This window comes from Protopterus annectens, chromosome 8.part0, assembly GCF_019279795.1.
Source record: "Protopterus annectens isolate FY-2018-M chromosome 8.part0, PAN1.0, whole genome shotgun sequence".
In the NCBI taxonomy this organism is placed as follows: domain Eukaryota; kingdom Metazoa; phylum Chordata; order Ceratodontiformes; family Protopteridae; genus Protopterus; species Protopterus annectens.
The window spans coordinates 42,405,280-42,430,867 of record NC_056741.1 but is presented as its reverse complement, the minus strand read 5'-3'; the positions used below and the strand labels follow the sequence as shown (position 1 = coordinate 42,430,867).

The following is a 25,588-nucleotide window of genomic DNA, read 5'->3' as shown; positions in this document are numbered from 1 at the left end:
CACCCCATTAGCCTAACGAGCCTGGTCTGCAAGGCCATAGAACTTATAAACAAAGACATTGGTAATCTCCAAACTCTGGACCCCACCCAGTACAAGTTTGTAAAAGGCACATCATATCTCCTAAACCTGACAGACTTCTTTGAAGCAGTCACCAAAGCTGTAGACGAGGGTAAGGTGGTTCACACAGCCTATCTAGATCTCGCCAAGGCTTTTGACACCATCCCCCCACTCAGGAATTACAGATAAACTCACTAAACTAGGCATAAATCCCTACGTCACAAGATGGGTTGCCAACTGGCTCAATGACAGAACCCACACTGTGAAAGTAGCAGACTCTAAATCTGACTTCAGACCAGTGACAAATGGAGTAAAGTACAGTTGTGTACCTACCATAAATGTAGATGTTCGAGTGTATTCACTGTTGCAGTCATGACTCTTGGGTTATCCTGCTGGCAGGCTACCCGCAGTCGGCCAGAATTCCAAAGTCTCGGTCCGGCTTCGGTTGCTATCGCCTCTTCCCTGACGTCAGTGCGCCAGGGGTATAAAAGATGCAGCCAACGCATTTTCTTCAGTTTTTCTTGCCCCAGATGTCAGGTGCCCCTAAATTGGAAGGCTGAAAGAATATGCCAATAAAAATACATGTACAAAAATAACATGTCCTTCATCTACAAGCAAATACACCAAAAAGGTTGTATAGAATGGAGAAGTGTAGATATGCCCCAGCAAAGAAAAGGGGGATGGTGGGTGGGCAACCTGGACTGCAACATTGAATACACTCGAACATCTACATTTATGGTAGGTACACAAGTGTACTATGTTCATCATGTTTCACTATTGCAGTCATTACTCTTGGGTTGAATCCCAAAGCTGAGGTAGGGTGGCTGGGCTACATAGGATTAGGAGAGGCTATGAGGCCCTGCAGAACTGCAGCGGCAAAGCCTGCTCTGGACAGAGTAAAGAGGTAAGTGGTAGTGCTTTGTGAAGGTGTGCACTGAACTCCATGTTGCAGCCTCTAAGATATCTTTGGTTGGTACTCCTCTGATGAAGGCTGCTGCTCTGGTGGAATGAGGCCTAATGTCCTTAGGCACTGATTTACCATGTTGAAAATAGCAGAAATGGATGCAATGGCCTATCCATTTAGAAATAGTCTGTTTTGAGATAGCCTTTCCTTGTGAACCTGCAGCATATGACACTAAAAGTTGCTCAGTCTTTCTGAAAGCTTTAGTTCTGTCCAAGTAGAATCTTAACTGCCTGTGTATGTCCAAAGAATGCAGAATTTTCTCACCCTTGTTCTGTGGGTTAGGACAAAAGGTTGGCAAGTGAATGTTCTGGTTGAGGGCCACACTGGACACCACCTTAGGCATAAATGTAGGGTTCGTCCTCAGAGAAACACTGTCTGAATGGAAAATGATGAAAGGTTCCTCAGCCATGAGTTCTTGTAGCTCTGACACTCGCCTTGCAGAGGTTATTGCTAGGAGCAGAGCTGTTTTCTAGGATAATAATTTTATATCTGCTGTTGATGCTGGCTCGAAAGGAGGCAGTGTGAGTTTTTCCAAAACATAATTGAGGTCCCAGGCCGGAATTGGTGCTCTCCTTGGAGGCCTAATGTTTTTGGCCCCTCTGAGGTACTGCCTTATTAAAGGATGAGAAAAGATAGGTGGTTCCGTATTGTAATGGGCTGAAATGGCAGAGGCATGAATCTTAATAGATGAGAAAGAAAGGCCTTTGTTTAGCTTCTCAGTTAGGTATTGTAAAATCTGAGGGATATTTGGTACACAAGTGTCTATGCCTTGTTCCTGGTTCCCAGCAGAGAATCTCTTCCATTCTTCTGCATAAGAATTTCTGATACTGGGCCTCCTGGCCTCCAAGACAACAACCATAACAGCTTTTGAAAGAGGAGTGTTCTGAATGGCTAAATTATCCGCCATGCTGCCAGATTTAAGGTCCTGAGTTGGCTGTGCAGGATCTGACTGTTTTGTTGGGTCAGCAAGAGAGAAGTTTGAGGCAGTATCCAAACTGGACCTGGAGACAAGCTCTTCAGGATTGGGTACCAGTGCTAGCGGGGCCAGTCTGGTGCAATCAGTATCATTTTTGGCTTCTCTTATCTGACCTTTAGGAGTACCCTGGGAAGGAGAGGCAATGGGGGAAAGGCATATACTGTTAGATTTTTCTAGCTGAAGGATAGGGCGTCCACTTTCCATGCTTGCTTGTGATAAATTCTTGTGCAAAACCTCTGCAATTGGCAATTGTGAGGGGAGGCAAATAGATCTATGTCTGGGCATCCCCATTTCCTTATTATCATGCTGAAGACTTGTGGATCCAGTTCACATTCGTGGGGATCCATGAGGTTTCTGCTTAGTTCGTCTGCCACAGTATTTGTTTTTCCTGGCAGGAAATGTGCTTGCAGGTGAACTTGAAAAGCCAATGCTGTGTCCCATAAGGTCATTGCTTGTCTGCAGAGGGGGTAAGAATGTGTACCTCCCTGTTTGTTTATGTACCACATGACAGTAGTGTTGTCTGTCTTTATCAGTAACTGTCCTGGATGAAGTAGGTCCTTGAAAGCTGCCAGGGCATTTTGAACAGCTAGCATCTCTCTTTGATTGATGTGAAGATGCATCTGGTTTGCAGGCCATGGGTCCTGAATACATTTTCCTGCCATATGGGCCCCCCAGGCATAATCTGATGCATCCGTTGTCAGTGTCTGTCTGTCTGGGGGTAAACTGAATGGCAGACCCTCGTTGTGGTGACAGGCTTCTGCCCACCATCGAAACTCCTGTTGCAGGCAAGGAATGAGTGCAATTATTGTCTCCAGGCTGTGGCAATGTTGAGTCCAAACACTTTTTGAGATACCATTGTAGTTTCCTCATATGCAGTCTGGCATATGGGATTAGTAGAATGCAGGATGCCATGAAACCCAAGGCCTGCAGGATTTTCCTTGCAGATAAGTGGGTTTTTGTTGCCAAATTCTTGAAGTAAGTAGTCAGTTGCTTTTGTTTGTCTGGCGTGAGATAAGCCATCTGGCCAGTTGTATTTAGGCTTGCACCCAGGAATATTATCTCTTGAGAGGGCACTAGTTTTGATTTCTTTTCGTTTACTGTGTACCCTAGGCCAATTAGTAATCTTTTTACAAATTCCAGATGCTTTAGTAGAATGACTTTGTTCTCTGCTTGAATTAAGCAGTCGTCCAAGTAGGGGTATATTTGAATTCCTTTTTGTCTGCAAAACGCAATTACTGGTGCCAGGCATTTTGTGAAGACCCTGGGTGCAGTAGATAAGCCAAAGGGCAATGCAGAGAATTGGTAATGCATTGTGCCAGCTATGAATCTGAGGTATCTTCTGCAACATTGTCTGATTGGGAGATGCAGGTATGCCTCTTAGGTCCAAAGTTATGAGCCAAGCTTTTTTGCCCAGCATGGGCAGTAGCGGCTGTAGAGTCAACATCTTGAATTTTGGCACTTCCAGAAACGTATTTAGTATAGACAGGTCCAGTATTGGTCTCCAGGTTTTGTCCTTTCTGGGTACTAGGAAAAGTCTGGAGTAAAATCCTTTCCCCTGCTCTTGTTGTGGTACATGCTGAATGACCCTCATATCCATGAGGGCTGTAATTTGTTTTTGTGCCTCTGCCCATTGATTGTGTGGCAGGTCTGGCATACCTTTTGACCTTGGTAGAGTGTGAAAATGGAACCTGTAGCATTGGGACACTATGTTCAGGACCCATTTGTCTTGGGTAATCCTTTACCAATATGATGAAAAAAGTGCTATTTTCCCCCCTAAGGGGGCTACCAAAAGAAAAGTGGTTGGAAATGGTAGAGGAAAGTCATTGGGACTGTTTCCTGAAAGGTTGTGATTTGTCTTCTCCGCTTTTGGAGGTAGGAGCACCCCATTGTTTAGGCCTGTATGAGCCTTGGGGCTGAGATCTGCCTTTGGGACGCCTGTATCTGGCTCTTTGTGGTCTGTATGATGCTGGAAAGGACCAATTTTTAGAAGGCCAGTTTCTGCTAAACCTGGGTGGCTGTACCTGTAAGAAATCCTTGACTGTCTGCATGGATTTTGCTTTATCCTCCATTTTTTTCAACACCTCTTCTGCTTTAGAACCAAACAAAGTATCATGCTGTAATGGTGCATCTAATCATTTTGCTTTAACATGATCAGGCAGATTCTGTTCCTTTAACCAAGCATGCCTTCTAATAACAGAACCTGTATTAGCGGCCCTGCAAGAGATCTCCAGAGATCATAACCGCATTGCAAAGTATGCTTTCCCACTTGTTCAGCTGCATGCAATAAATCCTGCAATTCCTTGTTCTCTGAACATTCAGTATTTGTCAACGTTTTCTGTTTAACCAGTGACATTAAATATTGCTGATATTTAAGCATATGAAACTGACAATTTAAAGCCCTTACGGCCAGGGTTGCAGAAGTGTAGACGTTTTCCCCCATCTGTCTAGAGACCTGGAATCCCTATCAGAGGGGACAGGGTTTTTTGCAGTGGGACCCGGAGATATAGTTTCTGGTCAGCAGCGGGGTTTTTATACAGGAATTTATGAGAATCCGGGACCCTGTAGTATCTGTCTGGCTTAGCAGGTGCAGTGGGTAAAGAGTCTGGGGACAGGCCGGACTCTGAAAATACATCATATACAATGTCTAGAACAGGTGGAATAGCAAAGGGTCTGTGCTGAGGAAGTAGCAGAAAGTCTCTGAGCCTTTTCTTAGATTCAGAATAATCTTGGCTCTCCCAGTGGAAATGTTCCCTCATGGTATGCAGAGTTTCCCCAAAAGAATAATCCTCAGGAGGAGAGGCTGAAGGAATGGATTCTTCAGCATCAGAATCCTTATAGGGAAGTATGGAGTAATCCTGTTCAGAAGAGGAATCAGAGGAAATAGAAACCTGATCAGAAGAATCATACTCTGTCTCTTGCCTAGGCCTCTTATCAGGAGGGGGATGGGAGCCCCTGATCAAAGTAATTAGGTCTTCGGCCATTTTAAGCATCTGTTTTTTAGGCATGGAAGTCTGAGTAGGAGAATGCTGTACTTGTTTCTTTGTCTTTAGTGCTGCTTTAGTCTTTGTCTTTGAAGCTGAAGATGGCTTAATATCTAGTTGTGTAGGTCTGAAGACACCCTCAGAAGCTGATGCCTGCTCAGCGGCTCCGGACCTATCTGAGGGAAAGATTTCAGAGTGTCCAATACCTTGAGTATCCAGAGGCCCAGTCGGCTCCACGTGGGAGTCGGAAGCGGCCTGTGGCACTGAGGTAGCGGGCGCCAGGGGCTGCGAAAGTGCCTCACTGAGAACCGGCGACTGGCCTAGCAGAGGCTTCGTAGTCGGTTTTGGACCTCGGATGCCTATCTTTTTCCTTATCCTTGCATTTTTTGTAAACTCCGGTTCTCAGCTGATCCGATGGCATTATATAATTAAATCTTCAGCCAAAGCAATGGAATGCAAAATCGAACCGACGCTTGATAGTGCGTTGGTTAAATCTAGCACAAAACCGAAAACTAGCAATGTTATGATCAGGGCCTAGGCAAGGAATACAGCAAGAGTGAAAATCCTTATGAGGTATTTGCTTCCCACAAGAAATACAATTGTTAACTTTTTCTGACATCGGTCTGGAGCAAGAAAAAAAGTTTCCCCAACGGGGGGTACTTAGCTTTAATGAAGACTTCGGTTCTGAAATTCGTATTTGAAAATCTCAGGAGTTGGCCGACCGGCACTTGCGAACTGCCTTTGCTTTGGTCACCGCACGGCAAGAAAGACTGGAGAAAATGGCGTCGGCTGCATCTTTTATACCCCTGGCGCACTGACATCAGGGAAGAGGTGACAGCAACCGACGCCGGACCTAGACTTTGAAATTCTGGCCGACTGCGGGTAGCCTGCCAGCAGGATAACCCAAGAGTAATGACTGCAACAGTGAAACACGATGAACATCCATAGGGTTCAGTCCTGGGTCTTCTCCTGTTTGCTATCTATTTTTCTGAAGTACAGGCTAACACAGAAGGTCTTTGGCTAACAAAGTTCACATATGACTGCAAACTAGGAGCCATAATCGAAACTCCTAATGATGTGGACATCCTACAAAAGAGCCTCAGTGAGGCAGATGCCTGGTGTCAAAGCCATGACCTCAAGCTCAATGCCAAAAAGTGCATAGTCATCCCCATTTTTAAAAATTCTGTACCCATGAGCTACCACATAGGTGGTAGTCTACTTAACACCGAAAGTGTGTTGGGACACAGGTGGACAGTAGTCTCTCCTTTGATAATCACATCGCCACAGTAGTCAGGAAACCCTTCTACATGGCACACCTCATCACAAAATGTTTCTCGTCCAGGAAAAAAAAGAGGTCATTGTTCCTCTCTACTCATTAGACCCATTATAGAGTACAACGCCTCTTTTGGTATGTACCTCACAAGACATCTGCAACTGGAAAGGCCACAAAAATAACTCATAAAGAGGATTGCCGGCCTCAAACAGATGCCCTACGCAGACCGTCTCAAAAAATTGCAGCTTTACTCTGTTGCACATCACCTACTCAGATGCAATTTCTGCCTAACATACAAAGCTATGTCAAACCCAGAGCTGTTGGACAAGCTCCACTTAAAGAAATCCCAATCCCTCCAAGCTACACACTCGAGGGACCTACACCTTGTCACCACAATAAACAGAACATGCTGGAGGGATAGATTCCTGACCCAGAGACTTCCCATACTCTGGAACAAACTACCTAATTATATCAAACAAAGTTCTTCATTAGCACTCTTCAAGAAAAATCTTGATGACTGGATGGGAAATAGGAAATTCGCCCTGGGGATCAATTCTATGGCTCTGTTCGACAGGGCCACAGGAAAATAATTTTCTTGGGTGGCGAAAGCCAGGGTACCTTTTTGGCTAGGCTTATATAGGCCCTAGGGCCAACAGCCTAGTACCTACCTATGACAAATGGGCTTAAAATAGTGCACCAAAAAATTACACTACTTTTAATAATAATTCTGAACTGAACTGAAAAAAAAATATGGAACATGTTGCATTTTATTTCATTGACATCAACTGACTCTTTTTTTGCTGATTTTGACAGATGCAGTGCCATGTATTTCTTGTATTTTTGTTCAGTTTCTTTGGTAATTCTGATGTTGGTGAACCAGTGGCGTAGCTAGAGTCTCTCTCTCTGGAACTGACTGAGTTTGCTATCCACCCTCAAAGTGAAAAGGATGGTACTCACATCCATTGTTAAAAGAAATGCCTCACCTTCGATACTGGAGTTGCAATCCACAAACTTGTTTGTCCAATTATGCAAAAGCATCTCCCTGACACACTAGTAAATTATTTTTCCCCGTAATCCCTTCATTAGTTTCTATTCTGCATGCACAACACTAAAATGACACAAATTATTTTGCCCAGTGGTCACTTCAGCAGTCTGATCATGTATGCACAAGCACTTCCCCAATACAAAAATTATTTTCCCAAGCAGCATCTTCATTAGTATGTCCATGTACACACAAGCACCAAAATGAAACCCTTCCCAAAGAGACCCCTTCAGTAAAATGCCCAGGTACAGTCAGCACAAGTACCAAAATTAAACATCTGCTCAAGCAACCCCTTTGGTAACATTCCTAGTATGTGTACAAGCACCAAAATGAATCATTTGCCCAAGCGACCCCTTCATCAATATACCTAGTATGTGTACAAGCACCAAACTGAAACATTCACCATAACGACCCCTTCATTAAAATGTGCATCTTTCTATGTAATCTTATAGGTTCATAGGCGTGTACTAGGCTAATAGCCCTGGAGCCTTTACAAGCCTAGCCCATAGAAGTGCCCTGGCATCGTGCCGCCCGACGTTAGTTCCCAGTGCCTCTATCAAGTACAGCCACTGCAGTGATCCCCAGGGTGAACTTTCTATTTCCCATCCACTCATCAAGACTTCTCTTGAAGACGGCCAGTGAGGTGCTCAGCTTGACATGTATGGGAAGTCTATTCCAGAGAATGGGCAGTCCCTGGGTTATGAACCTGTCCCTCCAGCATGTTCTGTTGATTGCAGTAATGAGGCTAAAGTCTCTGGAGTGTGTGGTGCAGAGGGATTTGGATTTCTTTAGATGTAGCATTTCTAACAGAGCTGAGTCAGACATGGCTTTGTAAGTCAAGCAGAGATCACCTCTTAGCAGACGATATAAGACAGAGAATAGCTGGAGCTTTTTGAGTCTGTCCGTGTAGGACATGTGTTTAAGGCCTAGGATCCTCTTCATGAGGTACTGTTGCGGACTTTCCAGTTATTGCATGTGTCTACTGAGGTACATTCCAAATGGGGCATTATACTTGATGAATCACCTAATGAAGAAAGAGTAGAGACAGATGATGACCTTTCTTCCTGGATGCAAAACCCTTGGTACTGAGATGTGCCACACAGAACTCTCTGACCACAGTTGCAATGTGGTGGTTGAAAGAGAGTTTGCTGTCAACCTGTGTCCCCAGACCTCTTATAATGCCTTCAGTGTTCAATGGGCTCCCATCGATGTGGTAATTAGTGGGAACTGAGTTTTTCCTAAAGGGGATGACGATGCACTTTTTGGCATTAAGCTTAAGGCCATGGTTTCGACACCAGTCATTGGTCTCAGTGAGGCCTTTCTGTAGGATGTCTACATCACTTGGGGAGTCAATAATGGCTCCCAGCTTGTAGTCATCTACGAACTTGATCAGCCAGGGTCCCTCTGTGTTGGCCTGGACGTCTGAGAAGTAGATGTCAAACAGGATAGGACCCAGCACTGATCCCTGTGAGACTTCACTTGTGACTGGTCAGCAGTCTGACATGGAGTCCGCTACTTTCACACTGTGGGTTCTGTGAGTCAATTTGCAACCCACCTAGTGATATAGGGGTTGATGCCTAGTTTGGTGGGTTTATCAATAATTCCTGAGCGGGGAATGGTATCAATGGCCTTGGCCAGATCGAGGTAGGCTGTATGAACTGCCTTGCCCTCATCCACAGCTCTGGTGCCTGACTCAAAGAAGTCAACTAGGTTGAGCAGGCATGATCTACCTTTCACAAAACCAAGGGATCTAGAGTTTGAAGATTCCCTATATCCTTGTTAATTATGTCCATGATGATGCGCATACGTATCAGACTCATCAGGCTAATGGGGCGATAATTCGCAGGGTCTGTAGTCGCTCCCCCTTTATGGAGAGGGATGACTATAGCAGTGCGCCATTTGGTAGGGACAAAGCCTGAGGCGAGGCTGTGACTGAACAGGGCACACAGACGTGGTACCAGTTCACTTTGTAGTTCATGTACAACACATCCAGGGATATTGTCGGGTCCCACGGAAGCTGCATTCTTGGCCTTGGACAATGCAGCTTTAACCTGTGCTGCAGTAATGCTGGGTGCCTGGCATTCCTCTGGTATTGAGATTGGTCCTTTTGGGGGGCGGGGGTAAAGTTGGCACTGAATCTGTTGGCCAGCAAGTTGGCAATATCTGTTGGCTCAGTATAGGAGGCATCATTGTCCAGTAACTCAGAGCAAACCTGGGTATTGCCGTGGAGATTCCTGATATAACTATAGAAGGCTTTATTGTTCTTTTTAGTGTCTGCTGCAATTCTGCCTTCATAGCTGGTTTTAGAGGTTTTGTTGAGGGATCTGAACTTTATGCTGAGGCTAATAAGGGAGTTTTTCCAGTCTTGGGACTTCACCTTTTTCTGCAACAGCTTCTTCCTTCTGTTGTAGAGTTTATTAATGGCAGGGGACTACCAGATTGGCTTCTTTTTTTTTTTTGGAGGAGAATGTTTATTAAAATAAATCAATTACTTAAGTACCTCTCCTTTATATTTGTCTTCTCGGCCCAGGGTTCGAGCTGCTATTTTCCTGTGCTGTTCCGCATCTAGGTGTACGACTGTGTGACCATTAAAGGGCTTCCTGCTGACCTGCCGCTGCTGTGTGCATGTGTTATGGTGTGCAACTTTTCCAAACGGAAAGCCACCATGGCACTACCTGAGTAACTGGTAGGCCAAAATAAAAAAAAAACACAACAGCTTCTCAGAAGGAAAAAAAAACAGCTTATCAAGTGCTGTCTGGTCCTTTCACCCTCACTAACTATGCCACTGTGGTGAATGCTGGTGTCTCACCCAAAACGTTGTGGTATGTCATAGGTTCACCATCACTGCTTTAAACAATGAGTTGTGACCTGTAAAATGGCATAAATTAAACAATTTAAAACAGATTTTTCCTCACAAGAAGAAACTGCAGACAAAATATTTCTCACGCTTTCACAATTAGAATAATGAAAAATTTTGAAAATCAAAGTTTCAGAAGCATACACCTTTTCCCCATACTTCTCAATTATTTTCCCATCCTTGTCTGAAAGTGAATGATGGGATTAACCAAATGTTTAGCATCATTACGATTAAATAAAGCTATAGCTGCTGGGCCAGGTTTGGTTGGGATCAGTATATAAAAACTTAAAAGGTTGAGGAACTTTACAGGCTGACTTTCAGAAAAATTGCAGGCAATGGTGCACACATCCTCCAAAGCTGAAAGCACTGGAGGAATAGGTGAAGGTTCTGGAAATTCCATCTGGCACATTCGAGAAACCTCTACAGACAGAATCAGATACTGTGCTCTCCTCAGAGTCTGATTCAAATATGAGCAGGAAAATCCTGCATTTGTCCCTTCACCTTCCTGTCCAGATTCAAAATCTTAAATCTCTTCAGGAAAACAGTTATTGCTCTTTCCTTTTACCACAGGCTATCTCAGAAGAAGGCTTAACAGCCTGAATTATACTTCAAGCCAAATCCACCAAACTATGCCGCTCTAAGAAATTTTGAGGATGAGTAAATAAATCCGTTTAATTTTCCTTTTTTTCCACAAGAAAAAGGGAGTCAAAGGTGTTGTTAATGGCAGAAAAGCTTCCCCAGGGATGGGCACAACATCCTGTCTAAACAGGAAAGCCCTCCCTGTTCGCTTTTCCAGGGCCAAGACTGGCTCTCTCTTGTCCACTGAGGGGACTCAAGAGCCACAAAGGACGTGGCTAACCCCTGGTCCATAATGGCTATAGCTGCTACACCACAGGGGATCTGGGGTAAAGGATAAGTTGGCTGAAGAACCAGCTTTGACCTCAGCAGAGTCAATCACCTGTGGCTAAGGCAAACTGCTAGCCTGCTGTGGTGCAAACATTTGCTTAGCTTTTTCTTTTTGTGGTTGGAAGGAGGACAGACCATAGAATTAGTAATTAGTTCCATGGCCAAGCCAAAAACTGTACCTCTTTCTCAGGGAAAGCAAGCAGTATCAGCCAGTAAATTCTGAATTTGTTAAAAGTCACTTTTTTTCTCACAAAACCACAGTATAAAGCACTTTAATACACATTGGCAGCCTCAAAAATTAAAATAAACACAATTACCCAACAGAAAAACATGTTTTTTAACTACTTTAAACAATGTTTAAACTGACAGGAAAAAAATGCACTCCTGTTTAAAAGTACAGTTAAGTCTTGTGAAAGTTCTTTAAAACAAACTCCTAGTTTAAAAAAAAGTAGAGTTAAGTATTCTGACAGTCCTTTACAACACAAACACCTAGATTTAAAATAATTTTCCCAAGCAGGAAAATACATTTAAAAAATAATGTAGAAGGTTTTCCGCAAACAGAACTTATCTGGCTAGGAACGGCACAGCACAAGCCGATAATCAATCCTCAAAAGCCTGCATAGGAATGTTCTTGTCAGCAGCAGGAAAGCATTGGGGGGCTTGGCAGTCAAACCTGTGATTTTAGGCAACTCCGCTCAAGCTGCCTAATGACAGGAGTGAGTGGAAGATGTCCTGAAGCTTTGGAAGCTGGCCAACTGTTATATCCTTGGCAGGATATAACCCATATTGCTAAGGCTACTGCAGCAGTGGTCAACCCTCTGGTACACAATCATAGTAGGTCCCCCATACTTGCCATCTCGCTTAACATGTGCACACCGCATTATGGACTATTATATCAAATTATCTAAACTAACTTTTCAAAGCTAAAGCTCTACTCTCACTACTGTGTGGCTTGAATAAATAGCCTTCTACTCCTTTTCTGAATAACATGTAGTGAAATACAATGACCCGCTCAGTGGTGTAAAACGCCAGAAGTAGGGATCATTATCTTGATCAATAGTTCATTACTGTTTTATACTCAAATTTGTTAATCTCACATTTTAATTAATACACTACTCTACTGAAACACTGCTGTTTGTTTTAGTTTGTTTACCCCATTTTATTAACAGCATTTTTCTTCCTGCAGTTAATAATTTAATGGTGCAAATGTAGTCCTTGATGTAAATGGTAAATCAATATACTGATTATTAGAACCCCCTAGTTCAGGATTAAATAACAGTCAGGTCCTGGCTAAGTAATTTCTTACCTTTTATTACCTGGTCGATTGCTTGCTTTAATAACACAGCGCTCACGTGGGTTCTTCTACCCACTCCGTTCAGCCTTTGATTAGCTTGGGCTTCACTCCGCTCCCCTACGCTATCCTCAAATCCCACTCATAACCAGCACACACACACCCTTATACTATCATTAACTCCGTCCCTACCTTATTACACCAATCATCAACTCTCACCAATTACTCAGTCTCTATGCATTCCTCTTAACCTCTCAAAACGCACCCCTTACAAACCAAATCATCTATCGCTACCAGTCTTCATTCTCACTCTCATACTACATTCCACTAAATCCTCTCAACACTAACACTGCACACTTTTCAGAGAAGTCTTCCAACACTCTATATCACAACTACATACATTTCTACCATGCTTACTACCATGTTCACTACCTCCTGCCTTACCTTAATCCTATTTCTTCTCACACACCTCTCATCTCCTTCACCCCCATCTCTCAAAACAAAATGTAACATAGGCACTGCAGCTCTAACAAACCACCCAACCCAAAACAGCTATGCACATATCTCACCATGTTTACCATCAATTTCATGTACTACCATAAACTAAAATACTTCCACACACCCCATCCTAGAATCAAATTACAACCAATCGTGACAAAAAAAAATATTCATTAAAAACTCAATTCTCCCTACATTAATTATGTGGAGACATACACCCCCAACCCAGGACCACTCCATAATACTAACAACACTAATTCTAAATCCCTAAACTTTATTGCTTTAAAATTAAGAAGCAAATGCAATAAAATCAGCACCTTCCCTGCCTGAATCAATCAATATAAATCCGACATAGTAGCATTACAGAAACTTGGTTAAATCCAAACATAAAGGAAAGCAAAATATTTCCACCGAAATATAATACAATGAAGCTAGACAGAACCAAAAAAAGGGAAGTGGTATAGCCCTACCTTTCCCAAATATACTTCCTATAACTCCTCTACATGAAAACATCCCCAGATTCTCAACAGCTGAAATTCTTGTGTCTATACTAAAACTAAAAACATTCAAAATCATCTGCATCATAACATTATACACCCCCCCCCCAGGACATAACATCACTACACTCAAAAATATCTCTGCCTGGATTTCTAACAAAATAAGCACGGAAACTGTCATACTAAGAGATGTTAATGTTGATTGGCTCAATCTCTCTACAACCGTCCCTACAAACTATATAAAATCTACATGGTTACACCCAAATTATTAATTCAACTACAAGATTCAAAAAATACCAACCATGAATCAATTCTCAAATGGGTAACAGTTCCCAGTCCTGCTAACTTTACATCTACAGAACACTTTCTGACTCCCTCAGCAACTACCTTCCAAACCTGTGCCTTCAGGATAATAACCCAAACCATAAAGAAGCATACATTGAAATCTTCACGTTGCCTAACCAATTTCTTCCAAGACTCTATGAATCACTAATATCTATTAACTGGTCTATCCTTAAATACCTCCCCTTAAATGAAAGGGAAGAATACTTTAACTCACATTTCAGCATCCTCAACTCTCTGGCCTCCTCCACACCAAAAGAACCAAACATAATCTTGGCCCATGGCTCTTCAAGTCCACTAAACTCCTCATGAAAGACAGTGACAAAGCGTGGAAAATATGGAGAAAAAAATCCAATTCCCCAAACTGGCAAATATTTAGGCAACTCTGCAATCAGGTTAAGAAACATCAAATAACAGGGAAAAGATTATATGACACCAATATGCAAGACAAACACAGAAGCCTCCCCCGCCCCAAAACAAATATTCTGGGTCTCTATAGTACTCCTACTCAATTCAGGTTCTAAAAAAGATCCATCTCCTGACAGATGTTTTCCCCTACAAATAGCCACCAATTTCAACACATTCTTAATACAAAGCACAACTATTATAACCTCCTCCATCTCTAATACCATCAACAATCCACCTCATAACACAACTCCCCCAAACTTCTCCCCCTCCCATCACCACTAAGATCTCTCTTCAACCTGTACCCATATTCTAAATAAAGAGTAGTATCCAGACTTAAACCTGACCCCCCCCCCTCTGCTGACAGACTGCTTCACAAAGACCTAAAGATAGCTTTAGACACCATAGCATACCTTGTCAGCATCCTTATCAATAGATCAATAGATCAATCAAGGAATCCTACATACCAAACATACAGAAAATGTCTCATCTCATTCTATTACATAAAGGCGGTCACACCCCACTGAACTAACTACTGGCCTACAGCCATCTTGTCTCCACTCTCAAAAATCCTAGAGAAATGTGCCCACATGCAACTCCTCCAATTCTTACTTCAAATACAACCTCATCACCAAAACTCAGCATGGCTTCTGACTAGGGCATAGTACAACTACAGCATTACTCCCCTTCAATGATAAAGTCAATAAAGCCACAAACTCAGCTAAAATAGTCTCAGCCCTATTCTTTGACTTCTAAAAGCTTTTGGTCCTCTCTCACACTCCAACTCCTTAATCATCATCAATTTAGTCTTCCATCCTTCTCTATTCAAAGGTTCTCCAGCTACTTAACCAATAGACAACAATCTGTGAAATGGCATGGTTCCATCTCTCCATCCCACCTTATCTTCACAGGCGTGCCTTAGGGATTTATCCTTGGGCTTTACTCTTTAGTATCTTCATCAATGACCTCCAAATCTCCTCAAGTCTAGGAACATTTTTAATACATGCTGATGGGTCCACTATCATCTGTTCATCCACCTCTCTTAACAAACTTGCAACAAATTACCCAGCAAGCTGTTCATTCCAAAACTCCTGTTGCCCAATAAAGATAATATCAAGGTTCACTGCATTAACAATTCTGTAATAGAAATAGTATCCCACACCAAACTACTAGGAATCATACTGGATGACAAATTGAAATTTGTTTATATATTGTTTAGGGTATGGAGGTCAAACATCAAAAACTTGGAATGCTTTATCAAAATAAACATTTCCGTAATTGAAAAAAAAACAAAGTCACCCTTGCTAAAACCTTCCTCTTACCCTTAGTGTATGGTGCCTTATCTTCATAAATTTAAGCTGCACTGAAAAATAAACTTGATAGTTGCAAAAACATAATTGCTAAATTTGCCCACAACACTGGCTCCCACACTCATCACTGTAAAAACCTCCACTCCCTTCACTTGCTTGAACTCCCTATCTCTCTTACCTACAACTTATAACTATGCACAAACTTATCTATACACCTAAAACATGTCCATCGCTTCATCAATTAATTAATTTATATACTCCAGAGCTCTCAGATCTGAAAATAAACTCCTCCCATACCAAAACCTTCCAACTCGTCCAGAAAAAAATCACAGTCTATCGCAAAATTCTGGAGCATCCTTCCTCTAACAATCAGGACAACTTCCAATATAGCTACCTTTAAATCCCCCCTTCAACAACACGTAAGCCATTTTTAGATCTGTTAATGTTCTAATCCTGGCTAATCGCATCCTCTCTTTCCTTGGCAATTTTCCCATTTCCCATTCACACGAACTACCTTCCTCTTCCCCCACCTTTCTCTGCAAGGCTGTACTCTGTCTACTCTTCGTTCACTGTTGTACTTACTGACCTAAATAACTCTTGAGCATGTTTCACACTACAACAGACTTCCTGTAACCTAATCTTCTACTACCCATCACTTTATATCCTAAATGTTTTACTAAATCTAATTTAATCTAACCATGTCTTTTAAAACTGTAATTCATAAACTGTGTACAATCTACTCATATGAATGCATAATTTTCTGTGCAACTATCTCATGCAACATATTCCATAATGCTGAGAACGGTATGATTTTCTCCTGTGCATCTATCTTGTGTAACTCCTTTTTTCAATATTGTAGAACTGTATGATTTCAACTGTGCATCTTGTAACTCAGTTCATAACTACTGAAATTGTTTTACTTTCTCCTGTGCATCTATCTCTTGTAACTCCTTTTGTGCAAATGTCACAGAATTCTATGACTTCCCCTGTGCATCTGTCCACGTATCTCTTGTAAGTCAATTAATAATTACGGAAATTAATAGTTTTATTTTTTTAACTATAGAGCTTTTCTCCTCTGGCATCTGCTGAAAAAGTGCACTTCTTGGCCCAGTCGGACATTTCCTGGTAAACAAATGTCAAATAAATAAATAAATATGATGAACATCAGATACTCCTCCAAACTACAAATAAATTAAGGTTAAGTCCATTTCATGGAAACAATTAAACTTCCTGTTTTTGACAGGCTTCAGTACAGTATTATTTAAATAAAGTGTGATCTATGTCATGCCTACTGGCAAAAAAGACATACAACGTGACAAAAACGCTGACTCTGTAAGGTATGCTAACAAAGTGACTGACTAACCTAATGAGGGCACATGCAACAGAAAAGACTGTCAACTTTTTTAAATAAATCTCTTCTAATTTTCTTCTTAGAATTTACTTACTGATGTGTACGCCCGAGTACAGATGGAGCAGGTGTAGACTTTAGCATGCTTCACAGTGTGAGTGGTCATGTGAATTTCAAGTGAGGAGGCATCTGTGTATGCTCGGTGACAGTTATGGCATTTGAACGGTTTGTCTTTGTTGTGCTGTCGTCTATGAGACTGAAAGAAACAGATTCAATAAAAAAAAATACAAAGAAATCGATTCAAACTTTAAATACCCTGTACAAAGGGAAACATTACTTATTTATAACTAACTCTTACCTACAAGACTACATGTGTTTTGCACTCCACCATGCCTACAGCACTACCTCCGCAGGAAAAGTACAGTTGTGGAGTTCACTTACCACAAATTAGATGTTCTTATACATTACTGCTGCAGTAGCCATAACAATACAGGACTTATTCTGCCAAGGATATCGTAATCTACAAAGCTTCAGGCTACTTCAAGTGCTGTGCTCCACCCTAAAGCACAAGATGATGTTCTACTACAAGAGGGATACACGGACATGCCAAAACTCAGAGCTTTCTAGTTCAAAACAGGGAAACTGAAGCCTAAAGTTCACAGTAAGGTCATGTCAGAAGAGCAAAACAGAGAAGAGTTCTCCATACCAGCCAGGGAAGGAATTTATAAGGGGGTGAAAGGAGAGTGCTAGTACTGCAACATTGACTAAGTGAAATAGCAAGTAAACTACACAACTCTATCATGTTCTTCGTTAGATCACTGCTGCAGTAGTCAATACAATAATATATGGGACAACTGGCAAAGCTCTGGAAGAAAGGGCGGATGAAGGAGGACCACAGTCTAGGATGCTCTGAAGGACTGCTCTGGCACTGGAAACAGAATATAGCCTGTAACATTTGAAGAAACTGTGAACACAGGACAAAGCAGCTGCTTGCACAACACATCTAGACTCCACCCTTTGCAGAAAGCCACAACCTTCTAAAAATAGCTTGTTTAGATAATGGTTCTCCCTTTTTCTTCTCATCAAAGGGTACAAAGAGTTGATTTTACTTCTTAAATGTTTTAGTTTTCTCCAAATAAGATCTTTAATGTCTATGGGCATCCAGGCAAAGAAACAACCTCTCTCATTTACTTTATTATTTATTTATTTTACATTTGATTACCGGGATAGTCTGACTGGGCATGAATCCCATTTTCAGCGGAGGCCCAGGAAGAAAAGCTCCATAAAGGTTAGTACACAAAATGCAACACACAAGTTGTTAAAGTACAGTACAAAAGAAAGAAAGGAAATGTTAAAGGCTAGTACTGTAAAATATACATAGAATACACAACAAAAATAACATTATGTGAAAAATTTACAGCACAGTTGTAGGGCATTACATTCAGTTATATGGTTACATTCATACAATGGTTAATACAATAAATGACAAGACATTTGAGTACAGAACACAGAAAGGAGCTGATTGTAGGGGTCTATATTATAAGACCGAAAGTGCATATGTGCGACTACATAAAAGTCAACACACAATGCACAAAACCTAAAAATAGCAAATGGCCACGTAATCTAATTTTTCCCTAGGGAAAAAACTTAGGCAGCCGTTCACTAAAAAAAAATGATTTAACACCATAAACAGGTGGGGGCTTTGCCTCCCATACCCCACAACGTGGTGGACTCTGCCCCCCCACCCCCCTAACTAAATATACCAACTCAGAGATTGCACTATAGGGAAGGAAAGAGCAAATCCGTGAAGTTGGCCAACTATCTCCTTGCCCTATGACATATTCATCGAATCTCTTAAATGCGATTCGATGAATGTGTGTCGCTGTTACTGCATTCGCTCAGAAGCATTTTTGTGCTTCTAATATAGACCCAATTGTAGGCTTGCACAGTAAAATCAACATGGGAAACTATCCGGGGTCTGAACAACTCCACATCCAGGACCTGTTTCAATGGGCCTGGAGGAGTTTTTTTGAAGTTATTTTTGTTTTCAGTGGTCCTAATATCTACGGGGATGCAATTCCATGTTTTTGTTTTTGCAACAGTAGTAGAGTAGAGGGAGTCACCAGCGCTATTTCTGCTTTTGGTTATGTCAACTAGTGCTTTGCTGGTGGATCTTAGTAAGTGGTTGTTGGAACAGATATTCAGTAGGCCATGTAGTGAATTAATTTTATTGGGATTATATAGGACTTGATGGGCTACTGTAAGGTGGTTATAGGTGAACAGGTTAGACAACTCTAGCCAGGATAACGGTTTGATTGCTAGGCAGTGATGTGTACTGCAGGGCGAGTCAGTTGCGAACTTAGCTATTTTATTGTAGCAAGTGTTTAGTTTTTTTTAAGTCTACCTTATGTAGGTTGATGAATATGGGGAAGGCATAGAGAAGAGTGGAGACTAGGTGGGATCTTGCGATGGTACCTTTACTGTTTTATTTTCTGCATCTACATAAGGTTCTGAGTTTTGTATGGATTTTATTTATTGTCTGTGCAATATGCATATCAAATTTCATGTTGTGAGCTATGATAACTCCTAGTAGTTTGGTGTTTTGGACAGGTATGACAGGGGTGTTCGTTAGCTGAATATATTGTGAATAGTGGTATGGGGTCAGGGGCTCTTATGGGATGGAATATCATTAGCTGGGTTTTTTGGGGGTTAAGTATTAGTTGTGAGTTGGCTAACCAGGTTTCAACAGCAGCAAAGTATTCCTGTGTCAGCTTCTGGAGTTGAGGGAGTAATGGGTGGAGTTATCAGCATACTGGACAAGTGTGGCATGCTGGGTAGGTAAGTATGAGGAGGGGACCGAGGATGGATCCTTGGGGGATCCCCAAAGTGGCAGGTAAGTGGGGAGACAGGGAATTTTGCCATTTTACTGCCTTTTAGGGTTGGACAGATAGTCCTAAAACCAAGCTAGAGTGCAGTGGCTTAGATTAAGATCAGAGAGGGCAGTTAGGGATGAGACAGCATATCAAATGCCTTGGACAGATCTAGGAAGACAGCGGAGACAAGGTTGCCACTGTTACGGTATTGATTTACAATACTGGTAAAGCTAATCAGGGCTGTGGTAGTACTATGATTAGGACAGAATCCGTGATAGGTGTTGGTCAGTAGTTCGTTAGTAAGGAGATACTACTTGGGAATGTATACATTTTTCGAGTATCTTAGACAAGGGAGATAGAATGGCAACTGGATGGTAATTAGATATAATTCTAATAAGTTACCTCCTTTCTGAAGTGGTATTATATATATACAATTTTCCACAGAGAAGGAATGTATTTGTTCTGACAAACAGTGCTTGATTAGCAGGGAGACTGGATATGAGATGGCTTTGGCTGTGATCTTGAGGTATTCTGCAGGTAATTTATCAGCAGCCGAGGTTGTGGGTTTCAGTTTATTCAGATATTTATATATTGTGCTAGTAGGGACAGGTTGTAGGAAGAAGCTGTTTTGGTCTACAGGCGAGTATGATAGGTTTGGATACATAGTAGGAGAATTATTATTAGTGAGGGCTAGAATGGATTTGGTGAAGTATTCATTGAAATGAGTGGAAATATTAGTGGTGGTGGCATCGATGTTTGGGGGAGGAGTACTGATCTTTCCGGGTTGCAGGACTTTATTGATGGCTGCCCAAAACTTTGGTGGGTTAGCTTTGTGCTTGGTTTGGATGTCTGTACAGTGGTTCCTTTTGTCTATCCTAATTAGTTTTTTGGCTTTGGTTCTTAGTTCCAGGTACGCTTGTCTATTAGTTAGTGCTTTATTGTGACACCATGAGTCAAATGCTTTATCTCTTTGTTTTAGAAGCGGTCGGGTATCTTTGGTAAGCTAGGGAGCATAGTTAGATTTAGTTTAAACAGTTCTGATAAGGGTGAGCTGATTTAGAAAGTTAAGGAAAGTGTTATTCAAGTAATACCTGGATAAGGAATTGAAGACAGCACTCAATGAATATGCATATGTCTTGAAAGACACAGAAGAGTTTTTACTGGACCTTTACGGGGCAGTGAAGCAAATGGGAACAGCAGATATGGGGATGCTGGCCATACTAGATGTAGTGTCTTTATTTACAAGTATACCCAATGACCAGGGGATAAGCATGGTGAAATCAGTGTTGACAAGGCAGTGAAAGTTCTCTAATCCTAAGATAGAGTTTCTCTGTATGTTACTAGAATTGTACTAGAGCACAACATATTTATGTTCAATGCCATATGCTATAAGCAGTTGTCAGGGGTTGCCATGGGCACAAGTTGTGCCAACATATATGCAAACCTGGTTATGGTTAACTGGGAATATGAACATCTGTTAGGTAATCCCCAAATAACCTTTTATAGGCATTTCATAGATTATCCTTTTATTTTTTGGAAAGGTGATGTGAACTACTTAAATCCCTGTATGCATACCTAAATACTACTAGTGACTTTTTAAAGTTTACGATGAACTGTTCTGAAATGAGTTTAGACTTCCTGGACGTTACCATATACAGAGAAAATGACCAATGGAAACAATGGTACAGACCATCTTTTCTACACAGAAACAGTACGCAAAAACCTAAGATTTTTCCTAACATAATCAGAGGTCAGGCAATGAGAACATCTCGCCTATGTTGTCAAGAGTAAGTGTATAGAGATGAGTTAACTAAGCTAAGAACAAGTTTCATTAATAGGGGGTACAGTGAACAAGAAATTGACAAGGTGTGCCATAATGTACACAAAGAAAGGAAAGGTAAAGCTAAGCCCTACTACTCTGATAGAGCAGGTAGTGACAGGGTAGGTATCAGGAATAGTGTATTACCATACATTCAGATGGTTTTACCATATACAAGAGATGTGAAAAGGTTTGAAACCATCATACGATTAAATTGGCATATGTTGTTAGTAGATGAGGATACTACCAACATTTATTTTATTTATTTATTTAACATTTGTTGACCGGGAAAGTCCGACTAGGTTCCACAGAGACTGTTTTCAGTGGAGGCTCGGGGAGAAATGCTCCAGATGCACGTCTTTGGAATGTGGGCGGAAACCGGAGTACCCGGAGGAAACCCATGCGAACACAGGGAGAACATGCAAACTCCACACAGAAGGCACCCCAGCCGAGAACCGAACCGGAGAACCTCTTGCTGTGAGGCGACAACATTAACCGCTGCACCACTGCGCCGCCCAGGGTTGACAACCACATTTTGCATTCTGAAATAAGAAAAATCTGAAACAGCAGCTTTGCTATCCATGGACACCTGCTCTGATAGATAGCACAGTGAATGGTACCCATAGATGTGGAATATGCACACAGTGCATTTATATAGATGAATCAAGGTTTTTTAAGCACGCTGAAACAGGGAGTCTATGGGAACTAAGGAATTCTGCTGATTGCAATACTAAGAATGTAGTGTATGTAGCTCACTGCACAACATGTTTCCATTTCTATGTTGGCAAAACTAACCGTCACCTTAGGGAACGGATAAGGGATCACCTTTACTGCACTAGAAAAGGGCAACTGTACAGTGCATTGGCTAAGCATACATTGGATAAAGGGGATGACCATATATTTTTGCTTCAGGTTTTATACATTCAGAATGTCAGCAATAGGATGGGGGACATAGTGAATACTACTGAAAATATGGAAGTAAAATGGATTTTGCGTTTGGGAGCACACACAGGTTTGGGTTTGAATGATAGTGCTCCATTGAAGCCAGTGCTAAAATCTAGAAGGTTAAAATAAATAAAAAAATAATAATACTATTTTAATAAGAGAAAACTACATAAACACATGCAGGGCTTTGGGTCAGTATGACAGTATTTCTTGAGCTGCTTCTAGCATAGATATCACTAAAGACAAGCATTTGTTGAGATGTATGTATTAAATCATATGTATTTACTAGGTGGACAACATGTGCATTTATTAGGCAGAATATATGTATTAAGTTGAGTGTGTACTGCTTATATTTTTATAGATATTTTTATGTTTATACCCATGCACATAAGTAGTTACTAAAAGGGGAACATGAGTATATGTATGTATTCATTGACTGACTTCAGCAATTAACTAAAAGTAAAATGTAACCATAGTAATTAATTGACTGCTGAACTAACTTTGAGTGGTAAGATTGGTTGTTTTAGTAATGAATTAAAGTATTTAAGTGCTGTTGCTGTTTGAATGAACTGCCTGATGAAGCAATGGTTACCATTGCAAAAGCGCTCACCATTTTGTATTAAAAAAGAAGATTTTACTTTGTTGTGGTTCATCTTCTTTATTCCAGCTACATTCCTACTGGGCACCTGTGTTTCATCATTGATTTGTGGTTTTAGCCAGGTCTCTGTGAGAAGAACTATGTCAGGGATGTAAAGGGCCAGAGTGGGGTGTAGTTCAAATATTTTGCTCAGTCTTCTTCTTTCGGCTGCTCCTGTTAGGGGTCGCCACAGCAGATCAACTGTTTCCATTTCTTCCTGTCCTCTGCATCTTGCTCTGTCACACCAACCACCTGCATGTCCTCTCTCATCACATCCATAAACCTTATCTTAGGCCTCCCTTTTTATCTGTTACCTGGCAGCTTCATCCTTAGCATCTTTTTCTCAATATACTCTGCATCCTTCCTCAGCACATGTCCAAACCAACGTAATCTTGCCTCTCTGGCTTTATCTCCAAACCTTCCAACCTGGGCTGACCCTCTAATATACTTATTCCTAATCCTGTCCATCCTCGTCACACCCAGTGCAAATTTTAACATCTCCAACTCTGCCACATCAAGCTCTGACTCCTGCCTTTTTGTTAATGCCACTGTCTCCAACCCACATGACCATAGCTGGTCTCACTACCCTCTTGTAGACCTTCCCTTTCACTCTTACTGGTACTCGTCTGTCACAAATCACTCCTGACACTCTTCTCCACCCAATCCATCCTGCTTATACTCTCTTCACCTCTCATCCACACTCACCATTACTTTGAACTGTTGATCCCAAGTACTTAAACTCATCCACCTTCACCACTTCTACTCCCTGCATCCTCACCATTCCTCTATCCTCCCTCTCATTCACACACATATATTCTGTCTTAGTCCTGCTGACCTTCATTCCTCCTCTCTCTAGAGCATATCTCCACCTCCCCAGGGTCTCCTCCACCTGTTCCCTACTCTCACTACAGACCACAATATCATCTGCAAACATCATAGTCCACGGGGACTCCTCATGCATCTAATACTGGCGAAATTGAAGTGTATTAACCCACCAGATGCGCAGTAGCAAGCCCCGCCCAAACCCCACCTGCAAACATTTTGACTGCACCGTTTGAATGAAAGATACCACCATAACACAAGGTAATATATGCGATATCTGTGAATGCAACCAAAACACAAGTTAATTGCACAAAAAGATTCGATTATAAAGAAAATATCATATGTATAACATAAAAATGCAGATGCGATTGCTGTGAAATCAAATCATTTTTTTATTTCGCAAATCGGGGCAAAAGTCCAAAGGCAAGTACTGTTTGTCCACTTAACAAGAAAACACATACACTTAGCATGTGTATATTTCTTTATTTCATAAACTTAGGCTAAAAACAGACACACCTAGAACAAAGTGAGGGATATGCAACCAAACTAGAAAACAGTCAAAAGGCAGTCACGAAACGAAAAACAGACACACACAACCTCTAACACCGCATCAGGAAGCATAAGTTATGAAGCGACTCATGAGTATAGTTAATTTTCCTTTTCAGAGCCTTCATCCTGATCTACTGCTTCAGCTTCCTGGTACTCTTTGATATGACACAAAAAGTTCAGATATATTATTTTGAATGGAAAGGCTGTAATTACTCGATTCAACACCTTTATGTACTGCCTGTTAAACATTTTATTATTCTAATGGAAAGGGATGGATTGCTCGAATGTCATTATTAGCATGTGTTTGTGCTTATTAAATGCTCCATTTTTAATTCTATGGATTTACCTTTACATTAGCATTGCATGTCAATCAGAGCACATTGCCTAATGGAAAGGGACTGATTGCTCGAATGTCATTATTAGCATGTGTTTGTGCTTATTAAATGCTCCGTTTTTAATTCTATGGATTTACTGTTACATAAGCATAGCGTGTCAATCACGGCAAATTGCCATTGTTAATCCTGCCCTCCCGCATGTCAATCACGGTGGGCACAACCATTCCTGCGGGAACTCGGTGGTGGGTTAATACACTTCAATTTCGCCCTAATATTTATGTTAAATACTAGGAGGTCTGTGGGTTTCCTGGAGGGGGGGGGGGTATGTTCTCATTTGCTCACTCAACTGAGTGCAGTGAGATCATATTCTGATTTCAGGCACTAAAGACAGCATCTGGGAAAGAAAAAAAAAAAAAAACATTAAGCTTGTTTCCTGCAAGTGGTCTAGACTGTTTGTAGGCTTCTGAGCCCCCAAGCCTTTCTGTTGTGGAGGGAAGCCTTCTAGCTTAATTTTGTTTCTTAGAACTAGCCAGTTTTCTACTTTTAGCACTCAAATCTGTTTCTTTGAACTCAGCACTTGTTCAGAACTCGTAAGCACTAAATAAGCTGCAAATTACTACAGCACTCAACTTTCCTCACTTGTCTAGAGGAAAACAGTTTTTAGTACTTAATAAATAAGCACCTATCCAGGCATGTCTAAGGGTCAGCTCCAGGTGATTTCTCCGGTCTACCTGATGAATCTGGGTATCTTGGGGCAATGCAGCAATTGCCTCATGTACACAGCCAACCCTCTCCTCCTATCACCCAACACTACAAGTTGTGAGAGCTGCACTTATATAGCCAAACTGGAAGGAAAGCTCT

General features: G+C 41.5%; 1 protein-coding gene across 1 annotated transcript in view; it reads right to left on the bottom strand.

Annotated features, from left to right (window-relative positions):
* ZNF384 (zinc finger protein 384) overlaps positions 1-25,588 on the bottom strand; it is a 1,170,835-nt gene that overhangs the window by 209,539 nt on the left and 935,708 nt on the right. Inside the window, exon 6 of the mRNA XM_044079105.1 lies at positions 16,845-17,003. Coding sequence (XP_043935040.1) covers positions 16,845-17,003 — 159 coding nt within the window. The remainder of the gene's footprint in view (positions 1-16,844; positions 17,004-25,588) is intronic.